The sequence below is a fragment of the Hoplias malabaricus genome, chromosome Y (genome assembly GCF_029633855.1).
Source record: "Hoplias malabaricus isolate fHopMal1 chromosome Y, fHopMal1.hap1, whole genome shotgun sequence".
NCBI classification, from domain to species: domain Eukaryota; kingdom Metazoa; phylum Chordata; class Actinopteri; order Characiformes; family Erythrinidae; genus Hoplias; species Hoplias malabaricus.
The window spans coordinates 74959443-74983831 of NC_089820.1; the positions used below are offsets into that span (position 1 = coordinate 74959443).

General features: G+C 38.4%; 2 protein-coding genes across 3 annotated transcripts; one reads left to right on the forward strand and one right to left on the reverse strand.

Annotated features, from left to right (window-relative positions):
• Positions 1 to 316: 316 nt before the first annotated feature.
• Positions 317 to 21558, forward strand: LOC136679602 (pre-mRNA 3' end processing protein WDR33-like). Of its 2 annotated transcripts, XM_066658229.1 has the most exons (23): positions 317 to 486; positions 6404 to 6626; positions 6711 to 6779; positions 6878 to 6982; positions 7508 to 7603; positions 7701 to 7852; positions 9573 to 9670; positions 12968 to 13094; positions 13283 to 13437; positions 13872 to 13950; positions 14064 to 14174; positions 15649 to 15743; positions 15827 to 15913; positions 16318 to 16457; positions 16628 to 16777; positions 16859 to 17611; positions 17993 to 18056; positions 18534 to 18804; positions 18930 to 18995; positions 19221 to 19375; positions 19469 to 19570; positions 19938 to 20132; positions 20476 to 21558. In XM_066658229.1, the coding sequence occupies exons 2-23, from the start codon at positions 6423 to 6425 to the stop codon at positions 20637 to 20639; spliced, it is 3438 nt and encodes a 1145-aa protein (XP_066514326.1). In that variant the 5' UTR covers positions 317 to 486; positions 6404 to 6422; the 3' UTR covers positions 20640 to 21558. The 2 variants fall into 2 exon arrangements, with proteins under 2 accessions (XP_066514326.1, XP_066514325.1); XM_066658228.1 differs by lacking the exon at positions 19469 to 19570 and having other exon boundaries at positions 20476 to 21556.
• A 508-nt stretch (positions 21559 to 22066) lies between these two features.
• Positions 22067 to 23992, reverse strand: LOC136679412 (vesicle transport protein SFT2C-like). The gene has a single exon (XM_066657919.1). It carries the CDS (start codon positions 23968 to 23970, stop codon positions 23308 to 23310), a length of 663 nt encoding a protein of 220 aa, XP_066514016.1. The 5' UTR covers positions 23971 to 23992; the 3' UTR covers positions 22067 to 23307.
• Positions 23993 to 24389: the final 397 nt, after the last annotated feature.

A 24389-nucleotide genomic window follows, 5' to 3' on the forward strand; every position in this document is an offset into this window, starting at 1 on the left:
AATATGTTGCATTAAAAACAATGATTTATACAAATTGTAATAAATAAAAAAACCCTATAGTTAATTTTAACTTGATAAAAGCATTTCGTTTGGAAATATTTTGTTTCTCATTTTTATTTTTATTATTTTACCACTAGTATCCCGTCTTCCCTTCTCTCATCCCGTCTTCTTTCTTTCTCTTCTCTCTCTCTCTCTCTCTCTCTCTCTCTCTCTCTCTCTCTCTCTCTCTCTCCATATATATATTGTTTGTTTTTTATTGAGAAACTGCGTCTTTATAAACAGACGGTCTGTTACGCGCGGCAGGTCTTGGCGACGCAGTGACGTCACGGTAGTGAAGCGGAGAGAGAAGATGGAGGCCGCGTGCTCCGCTGCTGTTTAATGTTGTTTTGTTTTGTTTTTCGAAAAAGAATTGAAACCATCTCGTAGAGGGAAGAGTCGTTTAAACCTAGCTAATTTAGACTCAGTCAGCACTGGATGTATTTTTGGGTGAGTTTCTCTCGAGAATTGACGAGAAAGTTAATAAAAGGAGGACGAAAGCGACATGTTGACGGGCCGCCATTTAACGATAAAGAGGGAAACACGTCTCCACTATAAACACGAAGGTCTTATTTTACACACACTGTGTTCTGAGCCTAAGAATAAACCTTTATCTACTGGGGAAACGCTCACGGGAATAAAATAAGGGGTACTTCTTGGGGAAGGTTTGCTAAGCTAAGCTCAGCTCGTTGCCGTGTGTTTTAGTGCACACCGTGTGAGCTGGTGGAGAGCTAAAAGGCTAAAGCTAGAGTTAAATAAACATCAGAGTTTTTAGGGGTAGTTTTGAGTTGTTCAGTCTCTTAGGGCTACGTTTTCATCTTGAACTCCATTTCACGTAAAACTATTTGGTCAGTCACAGTATTGTGAAGATTTCCACATAAATGTGACCCAAGTACACAACGCCTTACTCTCTAATAGTGATACTTCCTATGTCAAAATAACAAATTATTTTGTCTTTTTAGCGTCTTACTTTCATAGTGTCCCATGAGTAAGACTTAAAATGTCGGTCTAGTTCTACTATTTTAATAACGATATGAAATCTTATGAAAAATTACACTCAAATTTGACAGTATCCCAGAATTCTGAATTATTCAGTAATAACGAAACCCTGTCCTTTCCAGGTAACATTAAATAATTAAAGTCCTTAAATTCTATGTATAAGGTTTTACTTATTGTAAGGGGATTATAATTGTTAACCATAGTATTAGAATGTACCTCTCACACAATGCCACAAACTTAAGACAAATGACTGTCAGGTGGTGGGATATTTTGGGCTACAAAATGGAGAAAATCTGGAAGGTGTTGGAATCATAAAAGGGCAAGCACAGAGATCTGATCCCCTTGGGCAAGGGAATAATTTTGTTGGTTAGAGGGGTGGGTCAGGGCATCTCCAAAACAGCTGGATGTGTGGCATGTTTCCATATGCAGTTGTTACAATAAATGCAGTGAAAAAGAATGCAGGTGCACTTGTACATTTAGTTTCAACGAAGAACAACCTGTGTAAAGGTTATAGGTACAGTGGTCTCTAAGGCACATTGAAGTATGTGGGGGGAGAGATGCCTCACACTACTGGTTCGATGCCACTGTAGCAAGTACCAGATACTGGTGCCAATTACAGGCAGCCTCGGAGATCTTGTGTAGCCTGTATCTCGACAGGTGAGAGCTGATTTGGTCACACGAAGTGTCTACACAATATTAGGCAGGTGGTATAAATATTGTGGCTGATCATTGTATATTACAGGAAGGGGAACTAATTCAATCAGTTTACCATACCTTACTTGATTTGGAGTCTTGTAACCAGAAAATGCCTGACAGTCATCAGGAAAAAGTGTTAATCAAATATGCTTTATATTAATTGGAAACGAGGTTTGAAAAGAAAAAAAAAATGCTGATTATAGTACAATTTATTTAGTTATTTGTTTAATTAAACATTAATCTGTTGTAGTTTAAAACCCTCCAAATCAAGGTTACAGAAAGGTGAGATGTTTTTGTATTTTTGCTGAGTTTGAAAGATTCCTGTACCTTTTTGCTATTTCAATACCCTATTTACACACATTTGACACTTTGAATGATTGCCTACAACATTGATGTTCAATATGATTCACTCAATACACTATATGACAATATGTAGGTTTGTCAGTTTCAATAAAGTACTGTTTAGGTTTTTCATGTGCTTCATGATAAATTAAAGATGCACATTCTTTGAACAAGATGGTTTTCTGTATATTGAATATTAGATGTACAACATTTTTAAAGCATTTTTTTTACATAAAATATAACATAATTGTAATTGTTCATATTTCAAACATTCTCGTACACTTTTGTCATTTTTATTGCACCTGTTGCATAACATAAAAAAAAAACTTTGTTGTACACCTAATAGATTTCAACAAATAAACTTTAAATGAAGTCATATTTTTATATTTCACAATACTTAAAACGCTCTATCGAAGGTTTTGACTTGAAGGTGTTATTTTTACACATCAGTGCTTTGCATTTATTTGCTTTATTTGGTTGTAAATGTAAACTGTATATCTCTGATAGATGTCTTGGTCTATTTTTCCTCCTTGCACTAATTTACCACAGAATAAAACAAAAAAAAATTTAAAAAGTGTATGTATGTATATATATATATATGCACACATACACACACACACTTTTTTTAATTTATTTTTTTATTCTGTGGTAAATTAGAGCAAGGAGGAAAAATAGACTATATATATATATATATATATATATATATATATATATATATATATATATATATATATATATATATATATATACGCACATACTTAATACACATATTAATATGAGATGAAATGACATCCTATTGACAGCAGTGTTTTCACAATCCAAAAAGCATTCCCAGGGGTGTATAGGTACAGCCATACACATTTATAGTGGCAGGAACGTTTGTGAAAAATACATCGTTGTACTAAGAATGTTATTTTCTTTGAACATAGGAATGTGTTTTTATTATTGCTGATTGTGGCTAGAAATGAACGTTGATGAATATTGTTGCAAAGCATCAGAATTTGGGGAAAAAAAAGTTACTAAATGTTTTTAAAATAATTGTATGTGTCATATTTGCCACTTATGATGAGAATTGTGTGATATATATATATATATATATATATATATATATCTCATAAACTATAAACACACATATATATGCACATGCAATTCTCATACTGTGTACCGTTCTCCAGGGTTGAAAGAAATTCACTACAAATTGTCGATCCTGATGCTGCACTATTTTGCTTATAAAGTTCATGCTGTGTAATTATGGGATTGTTTCCAGCATGCAATTCTGCCATGTTATCACCTACACACACAACGTAACTGATTCAGGTTTGTTCACTGTAGAGCTTTTTATGAGCTCAGCTGTGAGAACAGGAAAATGAGACTTGAATGCAGGAAACCACCAGAACAGGTTCAGAACTATTATTTTGCATTAAAACTTTTCTTTGTAGACAAGTAACTTTACACCAAGTGGAACGAGATATTTTGTATGCGATATGATTTTAAGTCATTTTGGACAAATCTATTGGCCCAGTTGTTGTAAAGTGTTCCCATAAATTAAATAGCAACAAATAACCTGTAATAAATAAATAAAAGGAGATACACAAATTTGTACCCACAGTTAGCTCTACTACTTCAGTAACTTCCTGTGAGTCAAACTCGAGTCTTGCATAGAAAATGCATAGTCTTGGGGAAGATGCATGGTTTTAACTTGTGGGGATTTTTATGTGATGCCTTGGAAGCAAAAATAATTTCAGTGTTGAAGATTAAGAGTGACATGTTTTCAAACCAAACTTGTGTAAGATAGTTTAAGATTTCAGACGTTTTTTTATATTCCAGAGTCTACCAGAATAAACGGACTGAATTTAAACGGTGATCCAAAGAATGTTTTTAAAGACCTGATCTAGGAGCTTTTCAGCACTTTGGGAAATTTGGGACATCATGAAATGTTTAGATGCTGCTGTGCTAGACCCATGAATAAAAATAAAGGTGTTACTTTGATTTTTGATGTGCTCTTTCAGTAATGCTAATGTGGGAATGACTGGTGATGTGTAATGGAGAATATCAGAATAGTGCTTTGAATAATTACTGGGTGCTTATTGTTGCAAACATCACTGGGTTGCCCATATCTTGTCCATAAATAAATACTTAAAGGTATCTCAAACTGTATCTAGGTCTTTATTGAGGTCCCACAAATCTGTTTGTCGACAGTCTGTAAGTGACTATTGTGATCTATAAATCAACAACATTTCGCATGTTGCTGAACACTTTGAAAAATAACCCTAGCAGTATTCAGCTAAACAGTGAAGTTTTGGCAATTTTTATAGTTCACATACACACACACATATATGGCTAGATGGTTGAGAAAAATATCAATTACAATTTTCAGACCAGTGTAAATTACGACTTATGCTTTTTACATAAACAATAGGACCTGAATGTCATCCTGGTGATTTACTATTCGTAACTTACACAGATGTTTTTGCTTTGATTGGCCTAACATTTATCAGCTAAATGTTCTTGTTCGAAACTAACATTGTTCTCAATAATCTCTTGCTATTTGAAAATTTTGATTCTGTATTAAAATATTTATTTAAACTCCTTCAGCACTATATTAATCACACGTTTACACTAAGCTTCTCTTATTTAGGAAAATGTATAAACTCAAATGAATTCTTCCCAGATTTATGAACTTGTGCCACAGGAATTTGCAAAAACAAAAGTGCTCATGTTGATTTTTGAATTTTTTTTTTTTTTTTTTTTTTTTTTTTTTTTGCACAGGCAGTATCAGATTAAGCTATTGTTTAGAACTGAATATATGCTTTTTTTTAACATTTTACAAAGCTGGTTTTCTAGTCTAGAAGATTTTGTGGTAAAGCTGCAAAAGTTGTTGGGATATTGTTAGGATGTTTTGATAAGAATTTATCTTTAGATTATAAAAACTTATATAAAAAACTTGATTGTATATAAAATTGAATCTCCTGAGTGTAACTTACTTTAGCTTCAGGCAATGATCAGATATATGGGCATTAAAGGTATTGGACAGTTTTGCTACATTGTGGCAAACAACTTAATTTATTTATTTATTTATTTATTTTTTGCTTGTTTTAAATTGCACGGGTTTGCTGCGTCACCTGAGGTTGGATTTTGATCCTGTGATGCATGTTGTCTTGCTCAGGTCTTACTTTCTTTATCCAGATTTTAAAGGTTGTGTAACTTCAGATTCAGTTGCCGTGTATGTGCTGTTATTACAAGTTGCTCATTGAAGGATAATCAGAACATTTCTGGAATGACTTGATGCCATATTTATCATGCATGATGTTGTTTCTTCTATTTCTCTATTTTCAATATTTATAATAGGCCTAAAAGTGCAAATGACAACTAATTTTTTTGTCTTTCACTGATTAAAGTCAGTTGTTCCTCACTATGGAAATAACTTAAAATACACTTCACAACTGCCATTTTGATACTTTTGTGTTATTAAAATGCAATTGTCATATTTCAAAGCATTGTTTTTTTATATTAAAGGATTTATTTTTAATTTAGTATATCCAATATTTTTATATGTCCAACAGAACCCATTAAAACAGTACCATGTTATCTTTCCTATCTCAGGTCAGATGCTTCTGTCTTCCCCATCAAAGCTATTTTTTGTTTATTGCTATGGTTTTGTGTTTTTACACTATTTTCCTGTCTTATTTTAACTGTTTTCACTAAATTTCTGCAGAGTATGAATTTTAGAAAGGCTGTTTTTCTCATCAAAGAATGGTTGTTGCTGTGTGACATGGGGGAAAATGTACTGGGCTAATTGGTTTATTTTTCTTTCATGAAATTGCGTCGTCTTTTTAATTATTCTTGTTTTTCTTTTATTGTATTTTGATATTACTGGCTTACAGACAAAGTATATCTATCTGTTTTCTTGGAGTTAGTAATTTGACCGTTTTTAGGATGAACAAATTTTATATGTCCTTCAGATATAATGCCAGTGCTTTGTTATAATGCCAATGCAGAGTTGAATAATTTCTGCAAGAGCAATGAAAAAGTCATAGTGTGCTTGTGATTTCTTAAGGGGCTGAAATATCAGTAGTTATCATATAAGTAGATATTGTTCTCTTGAAGATGCCGACCATAACATTTGTGCACTGATAGTACACCAGTTTCAAAACAATTTGTCCTCTTGCTTGGAGACTTTCAAAGACTGGTCAAAATATAGCGCAAGTTTTGTGATATCTAAAATATTGCACTTCAACCAATTTTTTTCCTCTTCCTTTGGACTGCTGATGTGCATGTAAAACATTTTACAATTTGCTTACATCAGCTGATTTTATAAATCTGTCCACAGTTGTCTGAGACTGGTCACCATGGCGACGGACATCGGCTCTCCGCCCCGGTTTTTCCACATGCCTCGGTTCCAGCACCAGGCGCCGCGACAGCTTTTCTACAAGCGTCCAGACTTTGCCCAACAGCAGGCAATGCAGCAGCTCACCTTTGATGGCAAACGCATGAGAAAAGCAGTTACCCGCAAAACTATTGACTACAACCCCTCCGTCATCAGATATCTGGAGGTACTGGCAAAAGTGCAGCATGTTATCTCTTAGTTTTGTAGCTGGAAGCAAGTTATTTAGTACTTGTTATTTTTTGTCCCACAGAATCGTCTATGGCAACGTGACCACAGAGATTTCCGGGCCATCCAACCAGACGCTGGTTGCTTCAATGATGTGAGTGCTTGATCTGCTTTTGTGATTGTGCACAAAATTGTTTTAAGTATGAGTTAATATCCTTGTTTGTTCCTTACGTATTCTCTGTGTATTTTCAGCTCGTTCCCCCTGTTGGTATGCTCAGTAACCCTATGAATGCAGTCACCACAAAGTTTGTGAGAACGTCCACCAACAAAGTTAAATGCCCCGTGTTTGTTGTGCGGGTAAGTTTTCTTTATGTCTTTGTGGGGTTTTAGTAGTTCTTAGACTGGAAGATTGGTCTGGCTCTGAAAACACTTCTCACATTTAAATGGCAGTTGTATGTTTGCAAGCACTCGCTTGCCTGACACATAATTTCAGTATTGACAGAATTGTCCTTGGAATACCTTCCCTGAAATTGTTGCCAATAGTTTTTGTTGGCAAAGTTACAGTAAAAATATAAGCTGGGGCATCCTTTGACAGTATGACTGAAATTCATTTCAAGAGTGAAATTCTGAATATCGATATTATAGTGATTCACAAAAGGATCTTTAAAATATTTAAGTTTAAATGTGATCAACCCTGGTTCATTATTGATTTTTGCAGATCAGGTTTTTTTCTTTGCTTAAGCGTGTTCGCTTGTTTGTACCCTTCTACTATTTGCTGCAACAATAAAGACAATTTGTTTTTGTTTTTTACTTTGTTAGTAAACTAATAAGCAAAACTCTTGTCTTACCATTTTTTTCTGTTATTCCTTTTTTTAAATATAGTGGACTCCTGAAGGAAGGCGACTTGTAACAGGTGCCTCCAGTGGGGAATTTACTTTGTGGAATGGCCTTACGTTCAACTTTGAGACCATTTTACAGGTAAAGATCATACTGATTGTTATTCTGTTAGCTAATGTGATGTAATTACCATCTCTTGAATATGGTCATACTTACTCTACCCCATTTGTGCTTCTAGGCTCATGACAGTCCAGTCAGAGCAATGACTTGGTCTCATAACGACATGTGGATGTTGACTGCTGACCATGGAGGCTATGTGAAGTATTGGCAGTCCAACATGAACAACGTCAAGATGTTCCAGGCTCACAAGGAGGCGATTAGAGAGGCCAGGTCTATACCCAATCTACCATTTTCTGTAGTTAACCCAAGCCGGTTATTGCCCCTGCACTTTCAGGGAATTGTCTGTAGGGGGCTCCCCTCAGTGTTTTCAGTTCTTATCTACTTCTCCCTGTGCTGCTCAATGTTGATGTCCTTAATTATTGACACATGTATGTGTGTGCTGTTGCAACACTGCATTGACTTGTCACTTGTGGCTCATAAGTTATGTATCCTGGATTTTTCTATACCTAATTTGCTGCTATTGTACAGAAAAGGTCTATTTTTCCTTATTTTTTTAAATAAAGTATTTACATTTTATCTTTATTCTAAGGTCATTATAAATCAAGTGTAGATGCGAAGACTGACAGAGAGAGACACAGGGACTAAGTGCTTTTAGTAGGGTTTCTTGGACCCTGCGTATTAACAAGGATTGACACTGGTGGCCCACTTTCACTCATACAGTTCATTTCACACTGGTGTATTAATGGGGAAGCTGTTCTACACCCTGGCCAGCAGAATCTGCCATGCTCAAAATGACCTTTTGCAGATCTTTTGAATAAAGATTAATGGCTTTAAATAAAGATTGCAGAAATAAAGTTCAAAATAATTTTAAATAATACAACTGTTATCAGGGTAAAAAGAGCGTGTGGCTCTCTCCTATCTTTGAACACTCACATCACTGGGACATCCAGGGTGACCACTTGCTGCCATTACTCATATAGATGGGGGGAGTCACAACTGATCAAATAAAGTCTTTCTCTAGCCTACACATTTGTATCCAAAAGGATATGCCCACTTACACACACACAAACACACACAAGGTCTGAGGTGAAAAACTGTGGCAAAAGGGGGGGATAACCCTATTTTTTATTATTTATTTTTATTTATTTATTTTTAGGCTTAAAAATAGATTTAGCGTTGTATGACGTTGTGGCAAATAGTGTTAAATATATAATCAAAAGCTATGTTTATGTTGGGCTGTTGTGAGATAGATCTAGTGGGGATGAAGTGTATTTACATGTAATGGTTATTTCAGGCAAAGACAATTTTAATAGATGCATTTAGCTAATGCAAATTCACTTGGTAATAATTCATTAATTCAATAATTCCATGAGGAAAGTCCATTAATGTGCTACTTTTAAAGAAAGAGTTATGTTAACAAACAATGAGTGATAGTGAATAGCTGCCATTTTAAGATTTGGAAATTTCCAGGCTCATTGGTAGCTGATAGCTTTGTTGTGCTATTTTGGCAGGTTTGGTCATGCCACTCCTTTCAAAAGGTGTTGAAAGGCACCCTGGACTTAACTTTTTGGTTCCTCTGTTTCTTAGATCTTTATGTATGGCTCTGTATTGTGTTTGGTAGCAGAGAAATGAAGTTTGCTTGTGTTTTGAGAGAAGCAGTGATATTAATGCTAAAGACCAGGGGTCAATTTTCTGGACATGGTAAAGTTAAATCCTGAATGAATGGATGTACCAGAGAGAAATTTCCATGAATAGTGTTTTTTTTTTTTTTTTCCTTAATTTGGATCCTCAATCAGCCTTGTGTCACCTTTTGGAAGCAACTCGGGTCAGAATTATCACTTGATATTTTGTGACACAACCCTTAGGGGAGACCATTGAGTCAGAAAGAAGACGCGCTCAAAGCCTCTCCCAGAATTTTGAGGGTGACTCAACCTTAAAGAGCTGCTTTTTTTATCCTTCATTGTTGATTCTTTCCCTGCTGTGTCTTCAGTTTCTCTCCTACGGATAATAAATTTGCCACTTGCTCTGATGATGGAACTGTACGCATCTGGGACTTTCTGCGCTGCCACGAGGAAAGAATCCTAAGAGGTATGTTTGTGATGGACTTGTATACACAATCAGTTTGTGCCTAAAAAAAGAAAATACACAAATAAATGACGTGTGGGTTGATGCATCAGTACATCTCATGGCCTTCCAGTACTTCTTTGCTGAAATTTTTCATCATGATGGTTTTCTTCCTGTTTTTTTCCCCACTGGTTTCCGTTTGTGCTGGCAAAAAAAAAAAAAAAAGCCTGGTTTCAGTCTTATTTTCACCATTTGTCATTTTGGACATGTGGGTGATTTCTCTGAAGGAGTTTTCTGTGCGTTTTCGTTGTGATCAACTTTTATTTATAAATTTATTTTGTTTTTGTCTCGAATCGTCTAATATTAAAACACATACTACACTAAACCAAAATGATCACTACCTTTAACTAGAACAAAATAAACATTCTCAGTATATTTGATTGCTCAGAGCCTTCTCTCAAGCCTAATTTTGGCCATGGATTTAATAGCAATTTTTAAAACTCTGTTTTACAGAATTATTTAATACATGCCTTGTGTGTTTTAGTACTAAAAATATATATTAGTGCTGGTTGGCCCAAAACATAAATTTAGCAAAAGACATCCCAAAGGCTGAATTATGGGCTGAAGTCTGATGTTTTGTCAAGTTTGTGTTGGTGATTTTTATTTATTTATTTAACTTCTAATCTGACCATATCATCAATGACTGGCAGATTAGCAGAAGTATGTAAAGGATGGTTAATATTTTTACTGTGCTGTATTGATTTTAAAATCAAAACGTTATTTATGACCATTTTATTTTTAAAATGGAAGCGCACACTGTAGGTAAATTAATGGCCTCAATTTATTTTCAGTGGAACTTTCAGCCTGTAGCTCACTATTTTCAGAACAGCTACATGCAAATATGAGGTTTCCAAAGCAGGCAAGATTTACTTATGTCAAGAAAGAATTAAAAGCATCTTTTATTTTTATATAAATATATATGATACTTTTAATTCTTTCTTGACATAAGTAAATTGGTGAATAAGTAAAATGGTGAAAGCTTAAATAAATAGAATTTAAATAAATAAAATTAGAATAAGTAGGCTAAATATCCAATCCCTGCCTTAGATAACAATCACATTTAGCTGTGTAAATAATTAACCTTTAAACTTGGAAAAAATGCTGTACTCTGAAATTATTGTGTACGTAAACAAAGGATTCAAATATGTAAATTATTTCTGTGATAAAACAGAGGGACAAGACATAAGGATACAGTAGAAGCACCCTTCGGTTCAGTGATAAAGCCCATAAATTACATGACTGATTATGTTTGTAGAAAATATTTCCAAGATCAAGATCTCTTAATGCTGCAAATATTGCATAGATGTAAGTTTACACTTTCGCATTCTAACAGTACATACAAGTCTGTAAATGTGCAGTTAATCCCCACCTCTATTCTCCACCCACGCCTCCAGCTCGAAAGCCCCAACTCGCAAATCATTGGGACTGATTTCTTTGGTGTGTGTGATGTCAGAAACCCTGTCTTATCAGAATTCATGTTTTTGAGACTGTTCTTGGAAGGTGGAAATGCTCAGCTGTGGCACAGACTGCTTATTGCACCTGTGATCATTCTTCAAGTGCTTTGACCACACCGCACTAACATGCTAACAGGGTTAAATACAGGATTTTCACTGTATTTATTAAAAATGCAAATTGAGTATCAACACATACCAGTAAAATTCAAATAAAATGCTGTCATAATTTGGTGATGTGCAAGCAATTCTGAAATCTGATATTGCATCGTTTTGCATTTGTGACATTTCAAATTCATGATTTTTCAGGCTGAATAGATTTCAGAATAAACCTGCTTTGAACAAAGGCTGAAAATGTTATTGTTCTCCAGCCTGTTTTCGTGACTTCCATGTAGGCCTATACCTCTACAGAGCTGTTAGAAGCTTTAGAACGCTAATATTGTATCCTTTATTGTCCTCTGGAAAGAAATTTATTAAGTCTTTATGGTAAATTAATGTTTATTGGGGCACAAAAATATAACTTTTGGATTAAAATAAACTGCTATCTACCTGCAGTTAAACATGACCACAGCCATGCTCTTGTATTCAGCTTCAATGAAAACTGCAATGAGAAATACAGAAGGAATAATGGACGGCTCTTTTTTATACATTAAATTGAAGCATTTAAATATCATGGGACAACTGTTTACTTTAGAAGCTTGAAATATTTAAAGTATTTTCTACTTTGTTTATTACAAAACAAACAGCCGACCAAACAAACAGCATTTGTTGGTACTGAGCTTATGTGTTTGGAAGATCTAGAAGTTTCTCTGTCAATTCTTTTAAGACAGTAACCTATTTAGTTTTTTTTATTAATCTACTGCAATTAATCTTGAATAAAGTCAATTGTAAGTGCTATTTTTTTTAATTGATAGATTTAGACAGATTTAAAAAAAAAAAAAGTAATTATTGGGAAAAAAATTATATATTTTTTTATTTTTGCCCATTATTTTAGTTGTTGTTCTTGAGTATCTTTTTCATCTCTGTCCCTCTGGATTCTTCCTTCACTCACTCATTCAAAAACACACACTTTTTTTTTATGGGGGGGGGGACCATTTCATTACCTGAACAAATTTCCATGTTTTTCGAATATGAGATCTTATATGAAATATTATTGTTTTATTTTCTAACCAATTAACATTTAAAAATCCCCCTTTCCTTTTATACGGTAAACTAATTGTAGCAGTTCATTAATGTAATGACATACGTATTAGTAAGTTATAAATAAACTAATTTAGATTAATGTAGATATCAGGGGGAACGTTAATACATGCTGTAACTAGTCTTAAACTCTAATACTCTTATAAATCAACACTGATGCACAGCTTTTATTACTCAGATGTTCCTTAGACTGAAGACTGAAACCACAAGAGCAACTTGATAATTACACTTGGAAAAAGATCTTACTAGTGTGTAGGGGATATTTTGGTGAGGTATTCAGTTCTGTGCACAGCAGTGTTGCCTCGCATGAATTTCAGCCCTTTAATAGCCTAATAATTCAGTGTTACACTGATGTTTGAAGGGAAAGTGCATAGGCCAATCTCTGAAAACAACAACCGGATTAGATCCAGAGTTTTCTACTTGGGCAAGATGCCAACTTCAGAATGATTATACTTCTTTGGTCAATTTTAATGTATGGGGTTTTTTTTGTGTGTGTGTGTGTGTCGTAGAAGAAATGCAAGGGCTTGTGTCATTTTATATCTGTGTGTAAGCTTGTGAGATATACAAATAATCTAACTTTCTCTGACTCTGTTCTCCCCCTGGTGTCCAGGCCACGGAGCCGATGTGAAGTGTGTTGACTGGCACCCAACCAAAGGCCTGGTGGTGTCCGGCAGCAAAGACAGCCAGCAGCCAATCAAGTTCTGGGACCCAAAGACTGGCCAGAGTCTGGCAACACTGTAAGTTTGAGACTGAGAATGGGGAGAGAAAAAAACATTGTCATTAACATTTACACTGAATGTGTTGGACACCTTCAAATTAGTGATTCTAGCTACTTTAAAGTGCACCTGTTATTTACATATTTATTTGTGCACATACCAGTTGGTGAGGGTAAAAACTGCAGAGTCTCTGTTCTTGTGTGTTTCAGACATGCCCATAAAAACACAGTGATGGAAGTGAAGTGGAATCTCAATGGTAACTGGCTGCTGACGGCATCACGTGACCACTTATGCAAATTATTTGACATCCGCAACCTGAAGGAAGAGCTACAGGTTTTCAGAGGCCATAAGAAAGAAGCTACAGGTAAACATTCAAAAAGAGCACTACTCAACCTAAGCCCTTTCTCTATATGTAGAACATGGTCAAATTTGTACACAATCCACTGACTTGAATCTTAGAAGTGCCTACATATCTGTCATTTGGGGGTTTATATTAACCATGTTTGAGAAAATGTACAGGGTCAAACACTACGCATGAAGAGGGAAGAGATAGGGTCAAAAGTTACTACAAGCAAAATAATATCCTTAACTTGGAATAAGACCTTGTACCATAAATTTCCGTTCAAATTAATTTTAAACAGTTTCTGTTAGTCAGTTTATCATGAAATATAGACTGTTGAGGGTAACTGCCAGTTTAAAAACATTTGGGACATGATTAAAAACAGCCAAATTATACAAGGTTTTTACAATGTGGATTTCTGTGTGTTTTCTAAAACTCTTCATGCTGTTTTCTTCTAGCTGTCGCTTGGCACCCTGTCCATGAAGGCCTTTTTGCTAGCGGAGGCTCTGATGGTTCACTACTTTTCTGGCATACAGGGTACGTGACTATTATACTTACTATCATCTAACATCCAATACAACAGTAATTTTATAAAAAGCATGTAAATTTTAATACCTTGTTAAAATTTATAATAACATTTATGTTCACAGGGTAGAGAAGGAGGTGGGTGGTATGGAGATGGCCCATGAAGGCATGATCTGGAGCTTAGCTTGGCACCCTCTTGGACATATCTTGTGCTCCGGGTCCAATGACCACACTAGGTGTGTATATAAGAGAGTTTGTGTGCGCTTATACAAAATGCAGAATCCATAAAGCTAAAGGGTTGAGTTGTGGGGACCATGTAAATTTTGCGTTGCTGTGTTTTAAAGGAGCAATATGTAATACTGACACCAAGCGTTTAAAATCGGGACTAAAATAATTCAGTTCAAAAACAGTGGAGAGACCTGTCTGCCTTCACCCCCTCCTCCTCGGAAGTGAAGCTCGAACTGGTTGCCAGTTTGAGGAAAACTGAACGAACAAGCAAGAGACGAGGCTAAGAAGTAATAGCTAAGAAGAATGTGTCATAATCAACATGTTTACACAGAAATGTGTTCATCATTTCACTTAAACATCTACCTATGCAAAAATGAACATGCGGCCGCCGTTTCCCTGGAACGGGGAACCTGAAATATTTTCCTTTGCACCAAAAATGACGTGTAGGAGCAGATCTTCTTATCCACAATTTTTGTAGACAAACATTTTGTTCCACCTTACATGTGTCAGTTTACGTGTTCTAATGGTGTTACTCGCCAGGTTCTTGAATTCTCTGTTCCACCTTAAGATCCGAAGCTAGCGCTAGGTCTATAAACAAAACTCGTTTTGTTATTTCGTATTTCCCATTTTATCCATTTAAACACACGACCAAGTGTACATCATGTCACTAAAACATCTACCTACTAGAGAAACGCTTATTGTTGCTGTGTACTGTGTACTACCAAGCTTGACTTCAGTGTTCCACCTTAAATATGTGAGGATTTTCACACACAGTTTGTAGTCCTTAATTTGTTTGAACACATACAGCACAGAGAAACACGAATCTGCAACAATTTCTTTAAAACAATGTTATTTACACTTTATAATCATGTTGTTATTCACCTTTCTTCGTATAAGACACAAAACATAGTCCTAACGCCTTTCAAACGTTGCTATGCCTCACTTTCTTTGTATTAAAAAAAAAAACTATTGCCTTTACTCTTTGTAATCTATTTTGCTGTTACCTGTTTAGGAGAAAATTAGCCAGCTCTGGCTCTGTTCTGTAGCATTGCTGCTTGTAAACTTTCAATTTTCAAACACAAGGCCAATATTTCCTCTCATTTTACTCCATCTCTGATCAAGGAGATTTTTAGAAGGGCAATGGGACATATTGGTCTGGTAAAATATAACATTAATTCTGTTCACTTGGTCATTTCATGACTGCAAGACACTGTTTGTAGAACTGGCCACATGGTGGGCTGTAAAATGATTGGACAGAGTTCCGCACCTCACAGCTTTAGCAATGCTAAAGTAAATAGTGTTTTAGCTTTGACCCTTTCCTTAATCTATGATTACACACCCTGGACATTTTATGTAAATGGTCAGTAAATATCCTACAGATTTTGTTGAGATGTGCGTAAAAGAGTGCAGGAAATCATAGCACAATAAAAAACCTACTTGGAGCCATATCAGTCGAATAAAGCTGTGTGTTCCCTCCTTCAGCAAATTTTGGACAAGAAATCGACCAGGCGACAAGATGCGAGACAGATACAATCTGAATCTGCTGCCAGGAATGTCAGAGGATGGTGTAGAGTACGGTGAGTGTTAATACCCAAATGGGGCTTTGGAACTAAAGTTTGTGTAGAGTAACCCATGAATAACATAATTTTATTGTTTTTAGATGACTTGGAACCCAACAGTCTCGCAGCCATTCCTGGTATGGGCATCCCAGAACAGCTGAAAGCAGCCATGGAGCAGGAACAAACAAGTGAGGATCCCAAATACCATCAGGAATCCATGGTTTTGAGACATTTCTTTTAAGTAATATTCTTAAGCATGGCAGTGGTTGATGGTATCTCTGTCTCAGGTGTATGTCTGAAACAGTGAGTAGTATTAAACAATCTGAATATCGGTCACAGACATGCATTTCAGTCTTCCTGATGTCAGGTAAGAGACAGGTTAAGATTAATTCATAGCACTCAATTGAAAGTGCACAGCCATAATTTTCATTTGATGAGAGGACTTAAAAATGGGTTTTGTGTTGCAATAGTAGGTAAAACTGTTGGCCTCCACAAGTCATATTAGGGTTCAGTTCCCTCACATATCTCCTTTGGTAAGAACAGTTAGTAGTGTTTACTAAATGCCTTAAGTGTAAATGTATGTAATCAACAGCTAAAGAGGCAGTGCCAGAGGCAGAGATGAGCATCCCAGGGCTTGACTGGGGAATGGATGAGGTCATGCAAAAAGACCAGAAGAAGCCACCAACTAAGAAAGTTCCTTATGCAAAACCTATTCCTGCTCAATTCCAGCAGGTAAGAAACACTGAGGAGAGACATTCACACTGATGACTTTTAGCTGCGTAAATGCCACAGTCACAGTGTGTCTGTTTGTTGTATATAAGCTTTGTTAAACGTGTGCTTTCTTGGCTGTTGATGCGATTTGTAAACACTTTTCCTGTCTGTTCTTCTGGTTTGCTCTTAAGGCCTGGGCAGAGAACAAGGTGCCAGCTATGGCTCCTGGTGAGATGCCCAAGGAGAGGAAAGACGAGAAGGTAGACGGCAAGAAGAAGACCCAGGCTGAGATAGAGCAAGAGATGGCTGCACTGCAGTACACTAACCCCTTACTGCTGGAGGTCAGCACAAAAAAAACTTTATAAAAAAGATTACAGTTTTTATTTATTTATTAATTTTATTTTATTTTATTTTTTCTTCAGCAACTGAAGATCGAGCGCATGGCTCAACTCCAGGACCAAAGCATGGCACCTCCTGCAGGTCAGCCAGGAGCTATGCCCCCGTTTGCAGGTCAAGGTGGTCCCATGCAACCTCCACAAGGCTTCCCTCAGCAGATGCCACAGCAGATGACTCCCCACAACATGCCTCCAATGGGTCCTGGTCCCTTCATGCCTCAAGGACAGATAGGTCCCCCTGGGCCTGCAGGGCCCCCATCTCATCAGGGTGGTCCTCCACAGGGAATGATGGGCCCCCCAGACCTTCAAGGACCCCCACGCCATCCAGGCCCCCACAGAAACATGGGTCCCCAGGGGCCACATGGCATGGCAGCAGGTCCCAGGGGAATGCAAGGGCCACCAGGACCCGGAGGGATGCCACCAGGACCTGGGGGTCCTGCGGGTGGCATGATGGGACCACCACAACGGGGCCAAGGGCTGCCGCAAAGTGGCATGATGCATCAGGACATGCGGGGGCCCACTTCCCACGGCAACATGATGGGCCCTCAGGGGTCAATTCAGGGACCTGGAGGTATGATGGGACCTCCAAACAGAACTCATGGCAGTATGCCAGGCATGGGCAACATGCATGGAATGGGTCCTCCTGGAGGAATGCATGGGCCTCCAAACAACATGCAAGGGCCCCCGGGTAATATGCAGGGGCCCCGTCCACCATACATGCAGCAGGGCAATGCACCACCGCCGCACATGGCTGATGGAAACAGAGGACAGTTCAACCAGGTGAGGGGAACTGTTTGTTTTGAAAGAGTTAAAGGAGCAGTTGGTCATTATCTTCAGCGATTCATCTTCATGTTACAAATAACCTGGGTGTTTGGGTTTGTCGGAGAATTTATAAGATTTGTTACAAACATGGGCACCCCCTATTTGTGGGACTCATTGTATTGAGCATAAACTGGTTTATTCAAGAACAAGATTATTCATCTTATGAGCTGTGATTTATAGAAAAATTATTAAAAAAAATAAAATAAAAAAATAAAGTCTGTCATAGATACATATTGTTTGCTGCTGTTTGGTGGCAGAAATGAATGCTATTTCAAATTGTAAATTTATTAGAAGCCATGTAGAAAATTAAAGTGATGTGGCTTTGTGTATGCCTTCTAGGGACAGAACTCTGGACCCCAGTCGATGATGCATGGAATGGGCCAACAAGGTCCAGGAGGCAAAGGTATAATTGAGTGACCACACCCGTGTGTGTGTGTGTGTGTGAAGTCTATAGAATGTAGGGCTGGTAAAATGGCCAACAACTTTCTAAAAATATTTTTCAATTATTATTTATAGTAATTAGATTCACTAATGTTTAGCAGTGTTTTAATTACATTTTGAAGCATTATAATTCCTATTACACATTATTAAACATAATTGGATAGCTGTATTATGAGTATAGTTATTAAACACTGCAGTTATTAGCACTTAAATACTAAATTCTAGTTATTGCTATTGTATGTAATAAAGTAATAGCTGTATAGATGAACTCTGCACATTGCAGGATGTTATCAATATTAAATATAGCATTTATTATAATTTCATCTCAACATCCTAATTGAACAGTTTAAGTTGATTGGGGCATTAAATAACATTTTAATGATTAAGTTTGATCTGTAACTGATTTTAAACATGCTCCCATTTCTGTTTTGTTGTAAAGATGGCCCTCGAGGACCACCAAATCACCACATGGGGCCTCTCTCTGACCGGCAGGGCCCTGGAGGTCCAGGAGGTCCGGGCCAAGGCTCAGATGCGGGGGGTCAGTTTTGGGGTGAGGAGGGGGGCTTTCAGGAAGGCTGGAGGAGAGGACCTGGTGGTCCAGGTCAGGACTATCACGGGGACCCCAGGGGGCACAGAGGAGGATCAGGAGGACAGTGGGACAATCAAGAGCGGTTCTCTTCTCACGACGCGGAATATGGTGGACATGACAGGTGCATGTTACTATGTGTTTCAAAAATATTAAAGTTTTAAGGCCATTCTAGTCTCAGCACTGTGTTGTTCAGTTAAAAAAAATTAAAAAGTCGAATCCCAAATCTGACATGGTTTATCCTTGCAGATATGACGGGTACGATGGTCCAGGGGAGGAGTTTGACAAAAGGCAGAGGCGACCACCAGAAGACTCGTAAGTACATTTTGCTGATGCGTTCATTCAGAATCATTAGAAGCAACAGTGGTACAACAAACCCTGGTAATCTGCATGAAATAAAAAGCATGGTTTGATGATAAATAAAAAATATGCAAAAGATTGGCGACCCCCGTCTGCAACAAACACATTTCTGCATTTTTAGCACAAAATTACTCATTGTAAACCGAGGTTCAAGACTAACAATGGTCATGTGATCTACAGTTACAGGAGAGGCGGTCCCAGTGGCCGCGGGAGTAGAGGAAGCTACCAGGAAGAGTATGGAGGAGACGAGAGCTTTGATTCTCAGGAAGAGATGGGCCAAGGCTGGGGAAATGGTGGAGGAGGACGAGGGAGGCGTGGAGGACCACCACGAGGAGGTCAGACTCACTCACATCATCCAAGCAGTCACATAGCAAGTCACCATCCATTCAGTGTGAGGTGTCATGTTTGAAACATGTCATCTGTCTTAGGTGGTGTAGGAAGAAACGGCCTTCTGCCAACCCCCGATGATTATGGCCCTCACTACGAAGGAGGAAGAAACCAGGAGGGTTGGGAGGGAGGGCGAGACTCAGGTAGAAACACAGTGAAAAGTCAGGGATGGGTTGGTGGGTGGGGATTTATTTTTTCATAGTGTAGTCAGATAGAATGCTCCCACCACCACCACCACAAGAGACAAAGCCCATGTTCGTCTACTAAGGCTGCGTGGTTCATCAGTGGGCAACCATGTTTGCCAATAAATGGGAATATGATAGATATAATTAGTCATCCAGTATTGGAAATTGGAACAAAACCCTGAGCCTAAGAATGTTAAATAGGTGTATTCCTCTCCGTAACCATGGATATAACGGCAGCTTGTAGCTGGCTGCTGTTGCTGTTTTTTTTCCAGGTTGCAAAATCAAAGTTTTTTTTTACTGACACTGGGTCACATTGTGTTGACAGGTCATGATGGATATCGGGACGGTCAGCGAAATGACCACAGCATGCATGACAGTCAGTCTCCAGCCAGTAGGGAGCGTTCTTCATCTTTACAGGGCATGGATATGGCCTCGCTGCCACCTCGAAAACGACCCTGGCATGATGGACCTGGCACTGGAGACATGGACTCACCTGGAGGACCTGAAGACAGAGTAGCAGGTCAGTCCCCTCAAGCCAACCTCTCTTTGTTTCTATATAGCGTGTTTTTTTTTCTAATTACAGATTCTAAAATTTTGCTTAAAAAGAAGAACACAAACCCAACATTAATACATATTTTGCTTAATTTACATGTACAAATGTATCTTAGACTTTGTTTACACATTTGGCTCTTTGGGTACATTTAGGGCTTGTGCACCTTGCTTTAAAACATGGATATTTGCTGGATATTTATACCTTTCTCTAAGTTGCACCTGCAAGTAACCAAATATAACCCCTCTATATTCTGAATGTGCTATGGCATTTTTAATAGTAAGTAATGCTTTTGTCCTCCCTCTTTCCACAGGTCGGCCACCTAGAGAGGATGGTTATGGCCCGCCATCAAGGGGTGGCCGAGGTGGGTGGGGTCGTGGTGGTCCCCCTAATGCTGGAGGTCCTGGTGGGAACTCCGGTCCAAACTCCAGACGAGGCGGTGGCCGCGGTGCACTGAGAGGGGGTCGAGGGCGGTAGAAGTCACAACACACTATTATGGCCCCAGGGCAGTAGGGGGCACTAGGGATAACAACATGGACAGAGACCAAAAACAGCCACTTCAGCAGCTCTGGTTTTCAGTGGGTTTAGGTGAATATCTCTGCACCATTGTGTGCAACTCATTCATGGCAGGTTTGGTTCTTCTTGTCCAATGTGATTGTGGCTCAACCTCTTCATGCTGATTGGATGCATAGATGGTAACTGAAACATTTCATTGGTTGAGGCCTGCAAGCTATGACCTGAAGTCTTTCAGTCGTTTCTGCTCAAGACGATTGAATGAATTTGATATTAGACACTTTGTGCATCATTGATGAACAAAACCATAGACTGGGTTATACCTTAACTCTTCCTGCATGGTGCATCTTCTGTTTGGGGACATGAAATTCTCTCTCCACTGACTATCCCTCCAATGCACCATTTAGCAGATACAGATGCTATCTTCTGCTGGACTTTGGCTCCGCCTACCAAAGTTTTGAGGAGCACTGCAAATGACCCTCAACTAAACTCAGTCACTGGCTTGGAAAGTGGGAAATACATGAAGACTGGACTTTTTAACACTTTCGGTTCAAGTGCTCAGCTCCACTTGTTTAATTTCATTTTATGTAAAATAATGAAGAAAATTCTGTAACATTGCCGGGTGATCCATGAGTCACGAGGATGCTGACTTTGTGTACATTTTGTCAAAAAAATTGTCATTGTTTTGTCCGTTTTTGTATGAGACTACAATAGAAGTTGTGCAAAATTTATAAGAAATCTTTGGTTTTGTCTTTTCTTTGGTTTCACACACATTGAACACAGCACAGTCTGAACACGAGTTCACATTACTGCATTGGGAATATCTGAGGATATTGATACAAAAAATATTCATGTTAAACTGCTTAAACCAAATTGGAGCCAAATCCCACTTGGCTGAAAGTCAAGCAACATGATTTAGTTCCATAAATAGACTAAAACTATTAGGAGTGACCATCCCTATGCAAGAAACTGCTGTTTTATATTGACAACAAAGTTATGACTTGCATAAACATGTATGCTCATATCATCATGCACATATTCTACCTCCATTCCATAAGTGAACAAAGCTCTGAGGTCTTAACATCTGTGACACCACAGCAGTGTTCACCCCTTCTAAACAGCCCTGAGCCACTCACTGTTAACCCCAACCCGAGCACACAGCGGCGGCAGGGAGCTGCTCGTGTGTTTCGTTCCATTTAACCTTGTCTTTATGCTCTCGTATAAACGCAGATCCAGTGCTGTGTTTGGAGGGGGCGGAGCAAGAATAAGAACTGCTTGTTTTATCCCATGTTTTCTGACTTAAACATCCCACACAAAACTGACTGGTTGGTGGGACTCATCCTCAAATCATCATGTATCTCTAAAACAGGTACTTTATAGACCAAGATAAACTCAATGGAAGTTAATGTAAAATTTTTATTCCAAGTAATGTTGTAGCATTGTGACGTTGGTCCTTTCATCACGAAATTTGCAGTGTGAAAGACAGCTGCTGTGCTCAAATGTAATGTGTATTTAAAAAAAAAAAAAGTGAATTCCCTGAACAATTATTTTATTATTCTAATGTCCCATTTGGAGAAGAAAAAAAAAACACCTTTACGGCACAGATTCAGATGTTGATTTTTTTACCTGTTCATCTGTAATGCACAGTGTTATCACCAGAAAATCTAGATATATTTTAATAGAAGTTACTGAACGGACCTGCCCATTGGCTTCTGTGATCAGACAAGTTTCTTTCAGGTTTTCTTGACAGAAATATCAGGATGATTCAAAACATTACATTTTTATTTACAATGATAAAAATTGTGTGCTTCTTGAATTGTACCACAGTTTGGTTGGTTTAAGTGAACACTGGTCATTCTCAGAGGAATGTCTAAAGGTTTAGTTTGGTCCATTGCCATTTTTTCACAGTGAAGAACAATCTGAATTTACAACATTAATCCAGATTAGCACATCCTCCTCATTTAGAGTTCCAGAATTAAAAATATAGCACGCAAGTTCACAAATGTGGATTTTGTTTCAAGCTAATCAATCCAGTATAATAATGTAAGGCCTTTCCTATCAAACAGTCCTAATTTGTCTTAAATTATATGTCATAGGAACCTCTTAAAAAAAGACGTTTACCAGATGTGGGTTTTCTGTTAGCCACATGACTTAAGCCCAAACTCCTATCTAATAAGAAATAAGTCTTATGAAAAAATTCATTGGCAAGGTGTATACTTCCAGACTAGAGCCCAGTTAATCAAAATCCATTTCTAATGGACAGTCCCCACAAAGGACAAGACTGTCCAGTTTTCATGGCAGATCATGACTTACAAAACCTCAAAAGGTGTTTCAGAAGTGAATTTTCTCAGCAAGACAACTTAAGCCCAAAGTCAAGCTCGACACAGTCCTTCCTCTTTGCTTAGGTTAGTCACCTCATTGAAAATCTGCTTTGTAAAATTAATCAGGTATTTCAGAGTTTTCAGATTATCTCCGACATATAACTCGAGCCCAAACTCAAGCTTGTGTAATGAGAGAAGATGTAAAGGCCATTTTAGGACAACATTGACTTATGTTGTCCAACTTTACTGGCAATCCCTGTTTTATTAAATACTTCCCACAATCAGTCTTATCCAGTCTCTCAGATTTTGCCTCAAATTGGCATGGTTTTGCCAGTCACGGTTCTTTTGATAGCCGAGGCGGCCATTCCTCCAACAAACCGCATCCCAGCGCTTCCTCCTGGCAACAACGCCAAGACCTGCCCGGCCACCGCTCCAATCTGGACCAGGGCTCCCAGCGCGGTGAGCGCGGTGCTGTGAAGGCCCAGTGCCGCATACAGAGTCCCGGCCAGTGCACACAGATACACTACGCCTCCGAGGCTCGGGTTCCGGAGCAATTTACTCGGTCCCCGGAGAACCGCAGCGCCTAGGAGCGCGAATAAAGAGCCCAGGGACCAGAGCAGGGCGAACTTCCGAGCCTTCAGCAACAACAGCGGGGCGTACAGAGCCGACAGTCCGAAACACAGAGCCGAAAACAAGGCGCAAACCCCGAAAGCCACCAGCCGCTGAGAGCGACTCATGGCCGGTAGACAGGGGTCCGGTTCCGGCGCCCATGGCCAGGAAAATCCGCTGCTCTGCGTGGGGCCTGCTGACGCTCCGGAGAACGGACTGGACCATTTGCCGAACCAGCTCCCGGGCACCGGCGCAGGATCCTCCTCCATATTTAAGGTCGTACTGGAGCTGGACTGAGAGATGGTCTTAGCGCCACTTTTAGACTGCGCTAAATATTCCTGTAACTGTCTGTTTAACTCCGCCATGACTGCGCTCCGCTTGTTTGTAGTTGTTGGAACTACTGGAAGAAGGAAGGTCAGTTCCAATCCTAAATACACTCCCAACTCCCTAAACCCTAGACACTGTGCCCTATACCCTATGCCCTACTCGACATATGAAAATCAAAGTTTTCATTGAAACCCTCTGAAATGAGAAAGGAGGTGGATTTTTTCTACGACAGATGAACATATTCTAGTCCTCACTCGATAGAAGGCTATCAAATTACCTAATAGCATCTGGTACTTCTACAATTTGTGTCAGTCAATTAATCAATCAATAATAAATAAAATCTTGTGTTTACATAGCAGGGGAAATGTTGGGATATATAAAGACCCCCACCCTACCCTATGACGATATTCTTTTTTAACAGTCTAAACCTGTCCATGTTTTGCTGTTTATGTGCTAG

Excerpts from the sequence above, each read along its gene's own strand:
- LOC136679602 (XM_066658229.1), top strand. The coding sequence starts at position 6,423 with ATGGCGACGGACATCGGCTCTCCGCCCCGGTTTTTCCACATGCCTCGG. Across the intron at positions 17,612-17,992 it reads ACAGAGGACAGTTCAACCAG|GGACAGAACTCTGGACCCCA; the intron begins GTGAGGGGAACT and ends TATGCCTTCTAG. Across the intron at positions 19,571-19,937 it reads GGAGGGAGGGCGAGACTCAG|GTCATGATGGATATCGGGAC; the intron begins GTAGAAACACAG and ends TTGTGTTGACAG.
- LOC136679412 (XM_066657919.1), bottom strand. The coding sequence starts at position 23,970 with ATGGCGGAGTTAAACAGACAGTTACAGGAATATTTAGCGCAGTCTAAA.